Source organism: Onychostruthus taczanowskii, unplaced genomic scaffold (genome assembly GCF_017590055.1).
Source record: "Onychostruthus taczanowskii isolate IOZ18803 unplaced genomic scaffold, ASM1759005v1 scaffold30, whole genome shotgun sequence".
Classification (NCBI taxonomy): Eukaryota; Metazoa; Chordata; class Aves; order Passeriformes; family Passeridae; genus Onychostruthus; species Onychostruthus taczanowskii.
In genome coordinates this window covers 13999-28527 of record NW_024500350.1, presented here as the reverse complement: position 1 = coordinate 28527, position 14529 = coordinate 13999, and the positions used below count along the sequence as shown (strand labels likewise).

The 14529-nt window shown below is 65.7% G+C and overlaps 2 protein-coding genes across 2 annotated transcripts in view; one reads left to right on the top strand and one right to left on the bottom strand.

Annotated features, from left to right (window-relative positions):
- Positions 1-1657, top strand: part of ARHGAP44 (Rho GTPase activating protein 44) — a 20539-nt gene extending 18882 nt beyond the window's left edge. Inside the window, exon 21 of the mRNA XM_041409369.1 lies at positions 1506-1657. Within this exon, the coding sequence (XP_041265303.1) occupies positions 1506-1657 (152 nt within the window). The remainder of the gene's footprint in view (positions 1-1505) is intronic.
- Positions 1658-2719: 1062 nt separating this feature from the next.
- On the bottom strand, positions 2720-12560 carry USP43 (ubiquitin specific peptidase 43). The gene is made up of 16 exons (XM_041409132.1): positions 12528-12560; positions 11748-12101; positions 10608-10748; positions 8759-8859; positions 7723-7815; positions 7408-7543; positions 6648-6771; positions 6053-6215; positions 5835-5946; positions 5586-5689; positions 5219-5296; positions 5010-5139; positions 4527-4875; positions 4126-4266; positions 3801-3911; positions 2720-3728 (listed from the first exon to the last, which is right to left on the bottom strand). Exons 1-16 carry the CDS (start codon positions 12558-12560, stop codon positions 3280-3282), a joined length of 2619 nt encoding a protein of 872 aa, XP_041265066.1. The 3' UTR covers positions 2720-3279.
- Between the last annotated feature and the right edge of the window lie 1969 nt (positions 12561-14529).

Genomic DNA, 14529 nt, shown 5'->3' with positions numbered 1-14529 from the left:
TCCCCGGGGGGGTGGCGGGGTCCCCCAGGACGGGGACAATGGCCCTGAGGAGGCAGGAGTGTGCCCTGGGAGGTCCCCAGGGAGGTGGCACCCTCCCCGCACAGGTGGAACTGTCCCTTGGAAGGCAAAACTGTGCCCTGGAAGGTGGTGGTGTCCCCAGGAGGGTGACGATGTCCCTGGAAAGGCAGAATGTCCCCAGGAAATTGGTGATGTCCCCAACAGGGTGACGATGTCCCTGGAAAGGCAGAATGTCCCCAGGAGGTTGGTGATGTCCTCAGGAAGGTGACAATAGCCATGTACTCAGGAAGGTGGTGATGTCCCTGGAAAAGAGGAGCTGTCCCCAGGACGGTGGTGATGAGCCCAGGGAGGTGACAGTGCATCGGGAAGCTGGCTATGTCCCCTGCGAGGTGGCAGTGTCACCAGGAATGTGCCATCCCCGGGAGCTGTGCTGCTGTCCCTGCTGCTCCGCCCGCCCTGGCCCTGGGCTCTGTTGGTGCCGTGTCCCCCGGGGTCCCTGCTGCAGGGGGACAGCCAGGGCGATGCTTGGGAAGTGCAGGTGGCATTGGGGACCACGGAGGACACAGAGGCTGGGGGATGTCCCAGTGTCCCTTCTGCAGGGTCTGGCAGGACTCAGGGCTCTGTCCCTGCGTGCCTGTCCTGCCTGTGAGGTGTGGGACAGCCCGGGTGGCAGCGAGGGGCTGGTCACGGTGTCCCCAGGGGCTGCCACCTGCCTTTGGGTGGCACTGGCACCGGTGTGGTGCCACCCTGGCGTGGATGCAGCCCTGACATCACACCTGGCATCACCCCTGGCTCAGGCGCAGCTCCCCAGTGCCACTGTGGGACAAGATCCCTGAGCCACATCCTGAGCAACATCCCTGAGAAATGTCCCTGGGCAACACCCCTGAAAAAATATCCCTGGGCAATGTCCCTGAGCAATGGCCCTGGGCAATGTCCTTAGGAAATGGTCCCCTGGGCAATGTCCCGGAGCAATGTCCCTGGGCAATGTCCCTGGGCAATATACCTGAGCAACGTCCCTGGGCAATGTCCCTGAGCAATGTCCCTGGGCAATGTCTCTGAGCAATGTCCCTGGGAAATGGTCCCCTGGGCAATGTCCCTGAGCAATGTCCCTGGGCAATGTCCCTGGGAAATGTCCTTAGGAAATGGTCGCCTGGGCAATGTCCCTGAGCTGGCAGGAGTGGCAGAGGTGCTTCTTCTGTCTGAGGGGGTTGCTCTGCTCTCAGCAAGGGACACGGCGACACCGCCTGCCGGTGGCTGTGGTCACCCTGTCACTTCACACGTGCAGTCTCACCCTGCGGGTCCCCTGGGAGAAGGGACAGCGGTGTCACCTGCGCTCGGTGGGACACGGGCAGTGTGTGGGGACAGCTGGCGTCACCGCCTTGACTCGGGTGGGGTGCACAGAGCAGAGGGCGGTGGTGACACCCCTGGTGGTGGCACTAGCACGGTGCCAGCCCGGCGGGTGTCCCCATCACTGTGCCCTCCCGCAGGTCTGCTCCGTTTTGAGGTCCCCTCCCTCCACGTGTCCCCGGATGCCGCCCTGTGCCGGGACCCGCCCGAGGCAGCTCAGAGACTCTCGGGGCCGAGCCTGACCCCGCGGCAGGAGGAGGAGGAGGAGGAATCGGAGAGCACAGCCCTATGACAGTGTCCCTGTCCCCAGGCTCATCCGTGCGGCACCCAGGGGCCAGCACCGGCCACCGGCACCGAGGGCCACGGGCCACCTTGGGTGGCAAAGCGCCCGGTTTGGGGGCGGCCGCTGTTCTTTAGTTCATTTTTGTTCGCCTTATCCAGACTTTGCCTTCGAACCGGGTGCCTGCCCCCCGCCCCGCAGCACCCACGACCCTGGGGCGATGCCACCACGTCCTCCGTGCCCCGAGGCGGGTGCCACTGGGTGCTGGCCAGGTGACAAGGAGCTCGCCGGCGCTTTGCAGTGGGATTTCCTTTCTTCGGCTTCTTCCCCCTCCGCTTGTTTGGGAGCAGGATGGGACCTGACCAGCAATAACCTGGGGATGCAGGACGTGCCCCCCCGGCTCTCGGGGTGCTGGTGGGGGAGGCGCACGTCCCTCGGCACCCGCTGTCCCCGGGGGTTGGTGGCTTTGGTCGTGCATGCACAGACAAATTAACCTTTTATCCTTTCCAGAGAGAGCAGATCTGTATATATATATCGGCAGAGATATATATATATATATTCTATATTTGTACATAGAGAGAGAAACTATAGAGAGATTTGTTTTATGTGGAGCCATTCCCGCCCGGCCGGGGCGAGAGGGAGGATGGAAATGGCAGCGCTTCGCCCCCGCCCCGCTCGCACCGTGCCCCCCGCCCCAGGTGGGCACCGGGGGGCACCAGCACCCCAAAGCAATCAATAAATCCAATAAATCCGTGTGCCACTCGCTGAGAACTGCCCGGCGGCGCTGGCCTTTCCTTCCTGCCCCCGCCTTGGGGGGAGGACTGGGAGGTGGAGAGCGTTTGGGTGATAAAATGGTGCTTTGGTGTTTTATAGGGAACGTTGTGAGTCTGGTGCCATGGGATGGGGCAGGGTCCACCTTCCCCAGAAACAGCCACCCCACACGGCAGGATCCAGCCAGGACTGTACCCTGATCCCGGGCTGATCCCCCCTGCAGGAGCAGGACCACCCCCAAGGGGCTCAGAGCCCTTTTCCCCTGGGATGGACACTGGGTTTGTTTCACGTGTCTTTAATAGAAACCGCCGGCGGTGGGGCAGAGCCCCGTACAAAAGCTGGCTGCAGGAATCGGGGATTGCATAGACCGAGGTGTGGGGGACCCCCCACCCCCAAATAGTCGCCTTTTAGAAAACAAAAAGCGTCTCTGAATAAAACTCTCCTGGTACAATAAATACTCTGGTGCCACAGAGCTGGGGACCGTGCATCCGCCTGCCCTGTTTGGGATGGCCCTGCACTGGGGGGCCACCACTTTGGGATGAGCCCAGTTTGGGATGAGCCCAGATCTGAAGCCCCCAGGTAGGGATGGTCCTGGTTTGGAATGCTTCTGGATCAGGATCTGGGGTGCCCTGGGTCAGGCAGGAGCCCCCATGTCAGGATTCCAAGCCCTGGGTCAGGATAGCCCGGTTTGGTTTCCCCCGGCTCAGAAGTCCCTGGGTTGGGAGCCCCCAGGTCGGGATGTTCCTGGTTTGGGACCCCTCGTTCAGGCACCCTTGCCGTGGGACACCCCACCTTGGGGAGCTCCCCGATCCGTTCAGAACCAGCTGTACAGCTGCTGGGGGGGTGGTGCCCCCATCCACGGCTCAGAAGCTGGACTCGGGCACGGCCGGGGGCCGCAGGGGCGCGGGGAGCTGCCGGCCCCGCTGCAGGGTGGCCCCGGGGGGACCGCGGGCGGCCAGGGGCGGCCCCGCCGGGCCCCTGCCCAGCGAGGCGGATCTGCGCAGCCCCCCCTCGGGCCGGGGGGGCAGGCTGGCCGAGCTCCGCGACCGCCCCAGCGCCGAGGGGCCGGGGGGGCAGCGGCCCGGGGGAACACCCGCGTCCCCCTGAGGTCCCGCGGTCCCGGGGCTGCCGGGGTCCGGGGGCGGCCGGCGCGGGGTCCCCTCGGCGCTGGCGGCCCGGCGGAGCCGTCGGGGGGCGCGGGGGGGTCCCGACTCCCCCTGTCCCGGGGGTCCGGCGGGGGCGGTCCGGACGCTGAGGCTGCGACCGTGCAGCCCCTGCAGACCCCGCACCGGCGGCCGCGCCTCGAACCCGCCTGCGGGGAAACCACCGTCAGGGCGGGCGGGGGGCGCGGCGGGGACCGCGGGCTGGGCATCCTGAGCCTCACCGTTCTCCGGGGCGGCGATGGAGCCCGAGGGGTCGGGGTCGGTGCGGGGGTCGGCGCGGGGCTCGGAGGCGGCCAGGCGGAACACCCAGTGCCCCGCGGCGGCGGCGGAGCCTGCGGGGAGCGGCGGGCGTGGGCCGGGGGCACCGCCCGGGGGGACCCAGCGCGGGGAGCGGGCCGTGGGACAGGGTGGGACAGGGTGGGCTGGGGTGCGCACACACGTAGGGATGGTGCAGCAGGTCTGTGTGCAGGGGGCAGAGGCAGGGTGTGCACACGGTGCGGGTCACACGTAGTGCCGGGGTGCGGGGGACAGGGATTTGGGGCTCACCCGTGCCGGAGCCGGCGGCGCGGCGGCGCTGGTAGAACAGGATGTAGGCGCTGCGGGTGCTCACCTCGGCCTCGCGTACCCACTCCACCCGGCTGTCGTCGTAGCTGTACCAGCGCCCGTCCAGGGCATTGCAGCAGAACGCTGGGGGCGAGGGGCCGCGGGGTGAGCGGGGAGGGGGGCTCTGTGCCGGGATGCCCAGAGCCCCGGGGTGCAGGGGGAACCAGGAGCCCCATGGTGTAGGGACACACCGGGAGAATGGGATGCTGCTGGAGGACACATCCCGGCGCCCTGCCTGCCCTGGGGTGGCTGCAATGCCATCCTGAATGTCCCCTGCACCCCAGCTCCTCTCTGCCCCGCCGTGCCCCACGGCACCCCCATGGCACCCCCACGGCACTGCTCACCGGTGTAGTGGCCGCCCTGCATGCTGCCGTGGTGGTTGCAGACGGCGTACAGGTCGTACAGGTGGTCGCGGGGGCAGCCCGGGGGCAGGCGCAGGGGGGGCTGCCAGGGCGCCCAGCGCCCCAGGAGCTGCCCGCCGGGCTGGCCCCGCTGTGCCACGTGCGGGGCCATGTCCAGCCCCCGCAGCGGGAACCTCACCAGCGTGGTGAGCTTGTGCCGCTGCTCGGCCACCTGCCGGAAGCGCTTCAGGTGGATGATGAGGATGTCGGGCAGCGTCCACAGACTGAGCTTCACCGTGCCCTGCTGGGGTACCTTGCAGTGCGGGCAGCGCCAGGCATCGTCCGGGGCCAGCTGGGGACATCACGTCATGGCCACCTCCCTCCCTGTCAGCCCCGCCACCTGCAGAGCCACCCCCAGCACTGCAAGCGCCAGCAGCCCCTCTGCCAGGGGTGGGCAGGGCGTGGGCCCGCCCGGGGTGCCTGTACCTGCTCCTCCTTGGTGTAGAGCTGGAAGCACTCGTCCAGGGTGCAGCTGTGCTGCTGCCCGTGTGCCTGCTGCTGCTGCCACACGCTCTCTGCGTCCTGCACCACCTCCTCCTGGATGCTCCCAAACAGCCTGGGGGGGATGTGTCACCCACCAGCGAGGGTGACCCGAGTGCCGGGGTGTCCCCCCAGCCCGGGCACAGGTGACTCACCGCTCTTTGGTGCTCGTGTCCCACTCCACCGTCAGCCTCACGTGGGGAGGGCCCCCAGCCCCACACAGCTGCAGGGCCCTGAGGGGAGGACAGGGTGAGATGTCCCCAGAACCCCTGTCCCCATAGGGACATCTCCTCCCATGGTGCCAGGCAGGGACAGCCACCACCTCCCACAGTGGGAACGCTGGGCCAGGGACCCAGTACTGGGGCAGCAGAGTGACCACCACTGTGGCTACCCAAGGTGTCACCGCTGGCCACCAATGGTGACAACACAGCCATGCACAGGGACATGTGATGCCATGTGTGACACATGGCTGGCCCCAGGGGTTGAGGGGACATCCTGGGGACAGCCTCTGCAGCCCCTTACCTGTCAATGGCAGGGTGGCAGAGAGGACGGGGATCCTGAGGGGACAAGTAGGTCCAGGGGGCTGAGCTCCCAGCCAGGCGGATCCGGAAAAGGGCTCCCGTGCCCTGTGAGGGGAGAGGGGGCTGTGGGGTCACCAGGGGACAAGGATCCCCTACGCAGCAGCAGCACCTGGCCAAGCCAAGCTTTGGGACGTGGGGCAAAACCAGCCCCCAAAATTTGATGGCTTGGAGGCGACAGGACTGGGCTCACCTGTGGCCGGACCTCTCCCCGCAGGACCCCCCTCAGCTGGGCCAGGATGTTCTGCTGGAGCTGCTCCCAGGAGACGCCGCGCTCCTCCCGCAGCACCAGCGGCGGCCCAAACCTGGGCACAGGCAGGAGGGACACGTGGCTGGGTGTCACACGGGCGGGGAGTGGGTAGGACAGGGTGACAGGCAGGCGACAGGCAGGTGGCAGGCAGGTGACGGTACCTGGCGAGCTGCGGCCCCGTGCCCGCTGTGTTGCAGAGCAGCAGCAGGATGCGGCCGCCGGGCGCGCGGTGCAGGCAGTCGGAGGAGCGGGCGGCGCTGGGCAGCAGACGCGGCTCCTCCGGCCGTGGCACCGCGGGGGACGTGGGGAGGCTGCGGGGACACCCTGCAGGCCGGGAAATGAGGGCTCTCGTTAGAGCTGGGGTAATTAGTGCCACGGCCCTGCCCAAGTTCCCACCAATCCCAGCAGAGAGGACATGGCTCCCAGTAACCCCAGCCAAAGAGATCCATTTCCCACCAATCCCAGCATATTCTGCCTCTCCCATTACCAGTGGGGTGGAGCTGCCTCTGACCAATCACAGCAGAGAGGATCCACTGCCCCACAAATCCCAATGAGGGGATCCACTCCCTCCCACCAATCACAGTGAGGGATCCACGGCCTCTCGCCAATCACGGGGCCGTTCCCTCTCCCCCGCCCAGCGCCAATCCCAGCACAGCCGGGAGCCCTCAGCCAATCCGCGCTGGGCGGGCGGGCAGCCGCAGCCAATCCGCGCGGGGCGGGCCGGCAGCCGCAGCCAATCGCAGCGCGCGGCGGTACCTGCGCGGCGGGCTGGCGGCGGCTGGAAGGCGTAGACGGGCGCGGCCTCGCCGGCCGCCCGCAGCGCCTCGGGGTCGGACAGCGAGCGCAGGAGGCCCCGCGGGGACACCTCGGCCAGGATCACCTGCGGGACGGGCGCTCAGCACCGCGCGGGCCGGCCCCGCGCCCCGTTACCTGCTCCCCGCTCCCTATTACCTGCTTCCCGCGCCCCGCTCCTCGTTACCTGCTCCGTGCTCCCCGCTCCCCGCTCCCCGCGCCCCGTTACCTGCTTCCCATTACCTGCTCCCCGCTCCCCGTTACCTGCTCCCCGCTCCCCGCTCCCTGCTCCCCGCTCCCCGTTACCTGCTCCCCGCTCCCCGTTACCCGCTCCCCGTTACCTGCTTCCCGTGCCCCGCTCCTCGTTACCTGCTCCCTGCTCCTCATTACCTCCCCACCGCGTCCCACTCCCCGCACCCTTCTCCCCGCTCCCCACTCCCCGTTACCTGCTCCCGCTCCCCGTTACCCGCTCCCAGCTCCCCGTTACCCGCTCCTCGTTACCTGCTCCCCGCTCCTCATTACCTCCCCCCCGCATCCCGCTCCCCGCACCCTTCTCCCCACTCCCTGCTCCCCGCTCCCCGTTACCTGCTCCCGCTCCCCGTTACCCGCTCCCAGCTCCCCGTTACCCGCTCCTCGTTACCTGCTCCCCGCTCCTCATTACCTCCCCCCCGCATCCCGCTCCCCGCACCCTTCTCCCCACTCCCTGCTCCCCGCTCCCCGTTACCTGCTCCGCGGGGACGCGGCCCTCCCGCGCCACCATCTCCCGCAGGTCGGCCACGGTGCCCAGCAGCGGCACGGCCAGGCCCACCCGCACGAAGCGCCAGCGCTCGCACTGCAGCACCAGCGTGACGTTCAGGGCCCTGGGGACACCGCGGGGACACGGCTCAGCGCGGCGGGCACCGCCGGGGCAGCCCCGCGTGGCACACACCCAGCGGGCGCCACTGCCACCTGTCCCCAGGGCTGCCGCCGCCTCCGTGCTCGTCATTTACCCCAAAAAATGGAAATTTCTCTGGTGGGAGCTGCCGTCCCGCGGGCTCACCTGGTCTGGCGCAGCGGGATGGGCAGGGAGATGCACAGGAAGGGGTCGAAGGTGTTGCTCTGCTTCAGGCAGTGAGGGCACGTCAGGGAGGACCTGGCAAAGGATGGGCAGCGTCAGCACAGCGGGCACAGCCCCCCGAGAGCCCACCCTGGGGCTGATCCCACGTACCACAGCCCAAATCCACCATCCCAGGTACCACAGCCCACATCCACCATCCCACGTACCACAGCCCAAATCCACCATCCCAGGTACCACATCCCAAATCCATCATATCTGGTACCACATCCCAAATCCACCATCTCAGGTACCACATCCCAAATCCACCATCCCAGGTACCACAGCCCAAATCCACCATCCCTGGCACCAGCAGCCACCTACTGCTGATTCTTCTTAATTCATTTTTTTTGGAGTTTTTTGGTTCTTTTTGTTTTTTTTTTTGTTTGTTTTGTTTTGTTTTGTTTTGTTTTTGGAGGGGTGTTTTGCTTGTTTGTTTGTTTCTAATTTCTTTTTTCCCCCTGCCTTTTTGTTCAACAAAAAGGGAAAAATAAATTAAAACCCAAAGCAAAATCCCGAGTCCTCGTTATTTGTCACCTTGAAGAACCACTGAGCTCCCTGGGAAACAGCCTCACAAATTGATAAATCCTTTAGTGCACAGACGGCTCTGGCACGTGAAACAGGGATAATTAAAGTTCCTTTTTCATATATAGGCCGAGGGATTAATTGAGAGAGGAGGAAGGGCTTGTGATGCCAGATGTGTCCCCTGCTGCCTGTGGTGCTGTGGCTTGGGGACAGGGTGGCCTGAGCATCCCACGAGTGCCAGGCAGATGAAGGGGTGGGGTGTCCCATAGCAGGGATGGATGGATGGATGGATGATGGATGGATGCATGGATGGATGCATGGATGGATGGATGATGGATGGATGCATGGATGGATGGATGGAGATCCTCGCCATTTCATCCCTTCCCTGGGCTCACAATGCCCACCCAGGGCTCACAGAAGGGCAAAGCCCCTGTGGGCAGATCCGTGCCCCACTGACCTGTACTGGGCCTGGAAGTGGCTCTGCACGAAGCTCTGCCCACGGGGATGCTGGGTGCCTGGGGGGGACCTGCTGGCACCACTGCTCCCGTCCTTTCCAGGCTGCAGGAGCAAGAGACAAATGGTGAGTGGGGTGACAGGGTGAGGGACATGTCCTTCAGGTGGTCAGGGACATGTCCTAGTGAACCAAGACCAGCTTTGGTCTCCCTATGGCACAAGGATGGGCTGAAGATGATGCCACAGAGACTCTGGCACCTGCCTGCCTGGCACTGCTGTGCCCTCTAGGCAGTGTCAATAAAAAACCTGAGCTGTTCTGGGGTAAGACAGTGACTTTCTGGTGTCTCGATGAGTAAGATTGAAAATCACAGAGGATTTTGGCCGAGAGGTGGATTTTCCTCAATGCCATCTGCTGGCACCAGGTCCTGCTGAGCCTGACGTGTCCTGACGGTCTGCCTGGCACTGGGGGTCCATCTGGTGTGGCTGAGAGGGGACCTGGATGGTGTCTGTGCCCTACAGGGTCCCCAGAATTCCCCAGAAATCCAAGGGGTGCCTCCTCCTCCAGCCCTCCTGGCAGCCAAGCCTTGATCTCCACTTTGGTCCCTCCTCACCCCAGACTCTTCCCAGCCATTTATTGAGGGTCACACCCCTGCCGGGCATCCCTCCCCAAGGACAGGGCCACGCGGGTGGCATCACCAAAAGGAGCCAAAATTGGGGATGCCAGGCAAAACCGCGGGTGCTGAGGGACACACAAAGGGTCCCCTCCCCAGAGCCAGGTGACACAGCCTCCAGGTGGCACAGCCGGTGTCACACCACAGCTCATGGCACACGTGGGCACCTGACATTTAATGGGAGCTGCCGGGCTCTCCCAAAAAGCCTGGGGCATCCAAATGCCCCAGGAAAAGGTGGCAGGGCTGAGGACAGCTCAGGTCAGTGCAGGGATGGCTGCAGGGCCCTGGCTGGGCAGCGCAGCCTCTCCAGAGGCGCTGGAGATGGGCACGACAGCCGAGCTCTCCCTGAGGGACAGAGATGTGCTGGAGGCTGGGCAGGGTCTGCCCAGCACCCCAACCCGCACCCTCGGCACAGCCACAGCACCCCAAGGTGGGCACAGGGAGGGGGAGCTGCTCCCAGGCTCCCTGTGCCCAAGATGGAAGTCACCCCAAAGCAGGGACAGGTCACTGCTGGGCAGAGTGTCACCTCAAATCAGGGACAGGTCACTGCTGGGCAGAGTGTCACCCCAAAGCAGGGACAGGTCACTGCTGGGCCGGGTGTCACTCCAAATCAGAGAGAGCATGCTGCTGAGCTGAGCTCACGGGTCAAACAGCAACAGCTCAAATCGATCTCCTGCAACAGGCGGCACCCGGTGGGCAGCAGCAGGCGGGGAAGGAGCGGGGAAGGAGCGGGGAAGGAGAGGGAAGGAGGCAGGAGGAGGCAGGGAGAACCAGGGCCAGGGCCAGGGCAATGCCTGAGCGCAGATGGATTGAGGAAGACTTAATTACTCATTTTGCCAGCAGCAAAGCCGCCGAGCTGTAATTACAGCGGGCTTAGCTGGAGGCAGGGAGGGACGGGGGGGGCTGCATCTCCTCCTCACCAAGGCCCAGGATGCCTCCAGAGCCGGGATGCTCAGCTGGATGGGCTCCTGCCGACAGTCCCACTCTCCCAGCACTCCACCCCCTGCCCAGCCCCGCAGCACTCGGCTCCCACCATCCTTTCACCCGCGCACCGACCGAACCGCAGCACCCCCATCCCCACCGGGCGGGGCCCAGCTCCATCCCACCGCCCGGCAGCACATCCCGGTCTCCCTGGCCCCAGACCTGGCCCGATCGCCTCTCCCGAGCCGGGGGGGCACCCACCTGCGAGGGGCCGCGGCTCTGCTGGGCGGGGGAGGCGGCGCCCAGGTCCTCGTGCATTCGGTCCAGCAGCCAGAGCAGGAACTCGAGCGCGTCGTGCTGAGCGCTGCCCCGGAACTGCGAGCTGTGCTTGGAGACGATGTTCTGCAAGACACGGGTGGGCCGGGCTCTGATGGACTGGTTCTCGCTCAGCATCCACCCCAAAACCATCCCTGCTCCATCCCTGCAACAGCCTGTGCCCTCGGCCTGCCTCTGCAGGACATCACGGCCACCCCGGGGCCAGCAGAGCAGTGGGGACAGAGACAGATGCTCTGTGGTGTCCCAGCTTCCAGCGGCCAGGAGGGGACACAGGGAAAACCGCAATGAAGTCCAGACGGGCAAGTTCAGCCATGGGGACCCTCAGGTCCCGCCTGCCCCGAGTGCTCCGATGGCATCAACTCCGTGTAGCCCATCCCAGGGCAGGGCTCGGCTTCCCGGAGCTGCCCCGGGCACTTCGCAAAGTTCAGAGGCAGCAGCAGTTTGTTGGCAGCACCAATAAATGTCACTCAGGCAGGGGACACGTGTCCCTGGGCGTGGGGAGCTACGATGCCAGGCAGGACGTGCTGTGATGGCCCTGACACCCTGTCCCCTGGCACACTGGCAAGCGCCCGGCAGAGGTGTGACACACGCTCTGGGACAGAGCCTGAGGCCACTGAATTTGGCTCCAGGGACAACACCCTGCCTTAGCCGTGATCACAGCCGGCAGCAGCTCACCCTCAGTGGCACGGCCGGGGCTGGGAGCTCACCCACCCGCGGGAGCTGCGGGGACAGCAGCCAGGCCAGAGGGAGGTGACAGCAACAGGGCTGGGGGGGTCTGGCAGGGCAGGGTCCACGGGGAGGATGAGGCAGGGGAGGAGGTGATGTGAGCTGAGAAGGGCGGCAGTGGGTTGGGGGGGCTGGGAAGGGTGTCAGTGGGTCCAGGGGGCTGGAGAGAGCTGTGAGCGGGGCGTGCCGGGTGCTGTGAGCGGGGTGTGCAGGGGGCTGTGTCCCGGCGTGCCGGGAGCTGTGTCCCGGTTTGCAGGGGGCTGTGTCCCGGTGTGCCGGGGCAGCTGGGGACGCCTCTGGGCCGGGGTGAGCTGGGGCCGCGCGGGGGCCGCTCGGTACCTTGAACTCGGCGGAGAGCTGCGGGGTGTACTCGCGGGTCCAGAGCGCTCGGACCAGGGCCGCCAGCCGGTGCGTGACCTCGGCGCGGGCTCCGCGGGCGCGGTACCGGCCCAGCGCCAGGCGCTCGGCCAGCGGCGCCGTGTTGCTCAGGCACTGCACCACGGCGTTCATGAAGCAGGTGTTGCCGTGGTTCCGCAGCCCCTGCGCGCCCGGCGGCCGCTCCCCGCCGCCCGCTCCCGCATCGCCCCCCGCCGCCGCCGCCGGGCGCTGGGCGCCGCCGGTGCCGGTGCCGTGCGGGGCCCGGAGGGGCCGGGCGGGAGGTTTTGTGCGCGGCCGGCTCCTCCCCCGGCCAGGCTGGCTCGGGAGAGGGAGACGGGAGGAGGAGGAAGAGGGAGCGGAGCGGAGGAGGGGGGAGCGGGGAGGTGCCGCTGGCGGCACGGGCGGCCGTGCCCCGCCCGCCCCGGTGTCCCCAGCATCACCCCGGGTACCAGCCAGCCCTCCGCGCCGGTATCAGCGGGGCTGAGCCATCCCTCTGTCCCCTCCGCACCTTTATCAGCGGGGCTGAGCCACCCCTCTGTCCCCTCAGCACCTTTATCAGCCGGGCTGAGCCACCCCTCTGTCACCTCCGCGGCCCCGCGGCTTTCCCGGCACTCCCCTCCCTGCTCCTCGAGTGCTGCCCTGCTGCCCCAGCATCCCTCAGGGTGTCACGGTGTCACCGTGGGATGCCCCAGTTCTGCCTCCCCTGGGCGCTCCGAGCTGAGATAGCGGCACGGTGGTCACCTCCGCACACTCCACGCTGAGGTTTGGGGACATAATGACAGTTCCTTGGCACTGAGTCACAAAACGGGGCTTCCAACGCAGTGCTGGCAGAGTCCAGAGTCCTTGGCCACCTCCTGCCCACCCCACACTGTTTGGCACCACACCCTGGTGTCTGTTTGGGGTTAGGGAGGTGGAGCAGGGTGACAGAGGAAGAGTCAGAAGATGCTGTTGGATGTCACGGTCCCTCCTCCCCGCAGGGCAGGTGTCCCAGGGCCGGGGTGTGAGCTCGGGGGTGGTGACAGGATGGTGACCTCCCAGGGGCATGCCAGGCTGGCCGCCAGCGGTGTGGCGGGCACGGATCGGGCACAGGGCCGTGTGCTGCCCCTGCAGTGACCTCAGGCTAAATCCACCCGGTGCTGAGCAGATAGAGGGGGATCAGCCGCCCGTGGATCCCCAGGGGCGGCTCCACCGCGAGCGGCCCCGGGCTCGGGAGCTGCTTATCCAGAGAGGAGAGAGGATTGAGCCAGGCCGAAGTTTGTCCCGCCCGCAGCCAGCCCTGATCGGCACAGGATGTCCCCTGAGAGCCTGGCTGGGGTCACCCTCTGCCCTCTGCCAGCCCCCCCGAGGGAGCAGCCGCCTTGTAGGGACTGCAGCTCCCACCCGGTGCTACCCCGGGGCCATCCCGGGCACTCAGCCTTTCCTCCCGGGGAGATGGGAATGGCGATGGAGGCGGCCCTGCGGGAGTGGTCCCTGTGCCCAGGGAGCCGCTCTGGGCTGGGGGATGCAGTGCAGGGGCTCAGGGCAGCCCCTGGCCCCGCAGAGCCCCACCAGCACCGCGGGAGCTCCCAGCTCCCAGCCTGCCTGAGGAAAGCTGCTGGCACTGCCGGGGCTCTCGCTGGCCCAAGCACTCGGGGAAGTCTGGGCTGAGCTGAAATTCCAGCTGCAAACCCCCCAAACTCAGAGGTTCGACTCCTGGGCTGACTCTGCATCCACTGCTGGAGTTCATTTCTCAGCATCCTCCTGGCCAGAGCTGTGAAATCCATCATTACAAAGCCAATGGACAAAACGCTGCTTTGGGAAAAACATCCTTAATGTCAGGCTCCCTGCTCCTATCCGAAGGTGACAATCCCTACACAGAGCTTTCCCTGGGACGCCTGGCAGGTTCCTGGCCCTGCTCCAGCACCACCCACTGCAAACCCTGCTGCAGACCCCAGGAGATGGAAACTGGGATCTGCCAGAGCGCTCGTGTGGGGCTGTGGGGCCTTTCCTCGCTGAATTCTCTAACAAGGGCAGGTTGTGCTTCATGCAGCGTGGGAAGAATGGGTTTATCTAGAGCAGCTCCCGGCTCACTGAAGAGAAAAGCACTTGTTGTTTCTCTCTGGCCGCTTTTGGCTGCACACTCGAGCCCCGAGCATCCCACGCGAGCCAGAGCTGCAGGGCAGGGAGGGAGAGAGGGAGCCCGGGCAGGGCTCGTGCTGGGCTGGGGGGAGCCAGAAACCCAAAGCAACTCCTTAAGGAAAGTGAGGAAAAGCCTAAAGAAGAGTGAGGGGAGTGGAGAGTGCAGAAGCAGGAGCTGAACTGAGAGCGGGGTCAGAACCTGGTGTTTGTTAGAGAGGGATGGACGGGAAGGGAGAGCTGGCAAACACAGCCAAGGGAAATGGCTCTAAAACGAGAGAGCAAAACTCAGCCATGCCAAAAACCCCAGTCCTGCCAGGATTAGGAAGTACTGGGTAGTGAACACATTTTTCTCGGGATCCTGTCAGCCCCCCCAGCTGCCCCCTGTGATGTCAGTGCAGGAATTCTGACAGCACAGTCAGCCAACGACTGAAAACTGATCAGGGCCTTTCCAAGCACAGGCAGAGGCATCCCACGGCTGTCAGTGCTTCCCCCCCAGCCTGGAGCTGGCAGAGGTGCCTTTCCCACAGGTAACTGCAGTTCATTCCAATTTAAGGCAGTTTGCACACCAGAGTGAGCCTCAGGAATGCTCACCGTGTGAATCTGCCTTTCAGTGGCACTGTAGTTG